Consider the following 3,783-nt stretch of genomic DNA (forward strand, 5'->3'; position numbering starts at 1 on the left):
GATGCCGTGTACGCGCCACCTTCGACTTCGCATCCCTACCCTCACCTTCCTATGGCGGCGCGGGGCAAGCCCTATTCGAAATGGAGATGCCGGTGGACGTGTTCGGGACGATGGAGGGATGGCAATACGCGGGCATGTTTTGAAGCACGTACGTTGGCAGTGTTGATATTCTTGTACATGTAGTATACGGCATGCTCCGATGAGATACTTTGCATCTTGATTTGCGCAGTTAGCATCGCAGCCGTCGGGCGAGTGGTGGAGGTAGAGACGAGACATCGACAGGCGCTCCGAACCACGCGAGCTGCCTCTTTCGGTCAACAGGATTTGGGCGCCAGAGCATCGCTGAGCCTTTCCGTCTCGACCGCCACCTCCCCCGCCCGGCTCCGTCGACTGCATCACAAGCTCGACGCGATTTCCGCAAGGGGCGTGCGGCAGAGATCACGCGGCATGGGCTCAACGGTAGCTATATTCTGTATTTAACATTCGATGCACTTCGTTGGGCCGCTATGCCACTAACAACTCGGACCTCAGCCTTGCGCGCGTGGGCCAGACTGAGGACGCAGCCGCCGCGCAGCTTGCCTCTGGTCTGTGTGTGTTGGTATACATTAGTGTACTCCTATCATATGTATTACAGGCTCGCGAGCTCCGTCGAAAGCCGCCAACGTGGGCTGGCCCTGGAGCCGGTCTGTGCAACTCGCGGGAAGGATGACACTCCGCTCCGAGTGTTCATGCTTGAATAGATAACGCAAACTGCTGTGAGTTAGGCCCTTCTGTTTTGAGGAGATTGATTAACTAATCATGCACCCAATTTGACAGACAGTGCGAGGATAGAGTGCCCTTTGACCCTCCACTTCGGCACCAAGCATGCACGATCATAGACATGAACAAATTTCTCGCGCCCGCACTGCTCGTACGTCCTCTGCTCACGTCCCTCCTCTCTAGTCAATGCCACTTCTTCCCCTACAGCTTCGTCTTCATTTCTGGTTCCCTCGTTATCCCGGGCAGCTGCCGGGGCAACGAAATGGTCGCATGATGACGGAGTCACGAGTACGTTCTCATGGTTGCGTGTTTGAAGGGTTACGCACTGAATCTACCTACGAGTTTCATAGCGGAGCACACGGTGTACGCGCATCGCGTCTTCGATCTATTGCGCGCACGCAGGGCTGCTCAGCACCCCGCGGACTGGAGACGGGACACCCCCACGCGGCCGGCAGCTCGTGTCGACGTACGGGCTGCAGCGCCATCTCAGCCAGGTTGCAGGGACATCGTCTTGCACACATCCTCGGATTCCTCGCGCGCATATCCGATGACAGGTAGTACAGCTGCTATGGTGGACGACTCGGACGGGCATTCGGACACGCCTTCGGACCCCGCGGTGCTCGCCCACGACGCTGACATCGCAAGGGATGCCGTGTACATCGCACAAAGACGTCTGGGTATCCAGATTCCACGTGGCCCAAGTACTACCTACGACAAACCTTGGACGATCTTTGCGCCGCCTTCATAGCATGTGTATACTAGGGTATGGACTTTGTTTTAGAGGTCTCGTGGTGCTTCGAGCGGCACTGACTCGGTCAGTAGTGGGGAGCGAGCACGGATCAAGCACATGTGTGCCTCCGCTGTTTGGTCGCGACGGGACGCCACCACTTTGCGGGCTCCCGCGTGGGTGGGGCAGACACATTACGCGGCGGCGGATGCAGCGACGGGGTATCATATTGAGGTGAGTATCAATCTTGCGAGATCAACGCGTGCTCGTGCGTGCGGCTGCTCCCTCAATCTCGCGGTGTTTGACGGTATTCACAGGGCATGTTTGCCCACAGCCTGGCCGCTTCGGTTCTGAGACGACGGCGGGAGAGGTTGCGAGCAGGCAAGAGTCCGTAGTCGGCACGGTAAACTCTGTACGCCTCCGAGGGCCCAGCTTCGCGGACGCGGCCGAATGTGCACGCGTCACAGCATTTTGCGGCGGCCGCATGGGCGGAGGAGGGCGCAGACGCGCGGATGAGCAGTACAGCTTCTGCCGCAGACGAGAAGGCGGACGGCTCAACATGTTCGACGTGTTCCCCGGACGGACGAGTACTTAATTCGAGTAGTGGCCCGTATGTGCAAGTGCTAATCAATGTGTTTTGCTTACCTCCCATCTGCGAGTCTGCCTCCCGCACCCGCCTCCCTGCTGCGAGACTGCCCCCTATAAAACGACTCCTCGCGGCTCGGAAACTCGTGCCCACTACGCACGAAACGAAGCCTCACGAAACTACTACCTACGAAACCACCACCTGTGAAACTACTACCTACGAAACCACCAGAGGTACGCTCTAATTCTTCAAATGTGCCCTGATCCTTCCTCGAGATCAGGCACCCGCTGTCGGCCATGACACCAAATATATTTTGTGCTCGGACCGTACAATGTACACTACCATATCCCGACCTTCCGCCTGTTCCGGCTGCACGTCCTCACCAACCGCACCCTCCCCTGGACCGTTCGGCGTCCGCAGCAGCTTCACGATCGCCCTGAGCCCCTTCGGCGCCCACAGCCGCGCGCGCGTCCGCTTCGCCGCCGTCTGGCTCGCCAGCTCCGCCAGCTGCACGATCCCCGTGCACACGACCGTCAAGTTCGACGCGAACACGTACGACTGGTAGAGCGCCCGCAGCGGGATCCGGTTCACCGCGCCCGCGTCGTGCTTCTCGAACACGGCCTGGTACGGCTGCAGGAGCATGAAGCGGCGGTCCGCCTTGAAGTCTGCGATTGCGGCGCGGAGCGCGGTGAGCGAGGTGTCGAGCTCGGCGAGCCGCGTGCTCTGGAGGGCGTTGCCGCGCTTGTAGCGGTGCGTGTTCACGGCGACGATGAGGGCTTGAATCGAGGCGAGCGTGGCGACGCCCGCGGCGCGCAGTTCGGTGGTTGCGTCGCGGATGTTGGGGAGGACGTCGATGAGGCGCACACCGTGCTCCTCCTCGGCGGCCAGGTTGCGCTCGCGGAATTGGCGGAGGAGGAAGGTGTCGTCTACGGCGGTGCCACTGGCGTCTGACTGAGCCTCCGACACAGACTCGGTATCTTCGTGCTTGTGATCCGCGAGCGAGAGGGGATGGCCCATGATTTTCGCGAAGCCGTTCAGGGCACCTAGGCGCGTCGCAACAATCTGCAGCGGCTCAAGCATGTCCTTGATATCGTCGCCGTTCCACCTGCCCCAGCTGAACTCGAGGTTGAGGAATTGTTTCTGGCCCATCACTGTCCAGCATGAGTCAGCTGCAGCCCTTGCGTCCAAACCCTTCCGAAATACTTACGCTGCTGAAGCTGCATGATCATCCCAGTACGCGCCATGGCTGTCTTTGTGGCAAGGGGAGTGCCGGTGACGATGTCATGCGGGTCAGTCCGCAACACCTCTTCCTGCATGGCTAGAATACCCTGGAACTTGCCGAGGAGCTCCGCCGAAAACGCTAGGTAAGAATGGTTGAGCGTCTCCGGGAATGCGAAGGTGATGAACACCAGCGCGATCGCAATGTAGCATGCGACCGAAGTCAGCATGGAGTTGAGGAGGGTGTACTGTGCGACCGGGAAAAGCGGACCGAAGCTCTGTAGAGGACAAGAGTGTAAGATAAAGTCGCTATATGCTAGTGTTCACTCACGCAGAATATGTCGATAGCAATTCGTGCCGAAGACACTCATGATCGTGAGCTTCGGAGCGTACGCCCTGACAAGCGCGAAGATGAAGCAGCCGAAGCCCATGAAGACTCCGAAGACGACCGTAGACCTAGATGAGTATCAGCGGCTGCCCCAGCAGAGTAAAT

At 59.1% G+C, this 3,783-nt stretch overlaps 1 protein-coding gene across 1 annotated transcript; it reads right to left on the bottom strand.

Annotated features, from left to right (window-relative positions):
• Window positions 1-2,348: 2,348 nt before the first annotated feature.
• TRAVEDRAFT_54678 (uncharacterized protein) lies at window positions 2,349-3,721 on the bottom strand (the record flags this gene model as incomplete). Its single annotated transcript, XM_008047622.1, has 3 exons — window positions 2,349-3,223; window positions 3,280-3,568; window positions 3,692-3,721. The coding sequence occupies 3 exons, from the start codon at window positions 3,719-3,721 to the stop codon at window positions 2,349-2,351; spliced, it is 1,194 nt and encodes a 397-aa protein (XP_008045813.1).
• Window positions 3,722-3,783: the final 62 nt, after the last annotated feature.

Source organism: Trametes versicolor, assembly GCF_000271585.1.
Source record: "Trametes versicolor FP-101664 SS1 unplaced genomic scaffold TRAVEscaffold_83, whole genome shotgun sequence".
Classification (NCBI taxonomy): Eukaryota; Fungi; Basidiomycota; class Agaricomycetes; order Polyporales; family Polyporaceae; genus Trametes; species Trametes versicolor.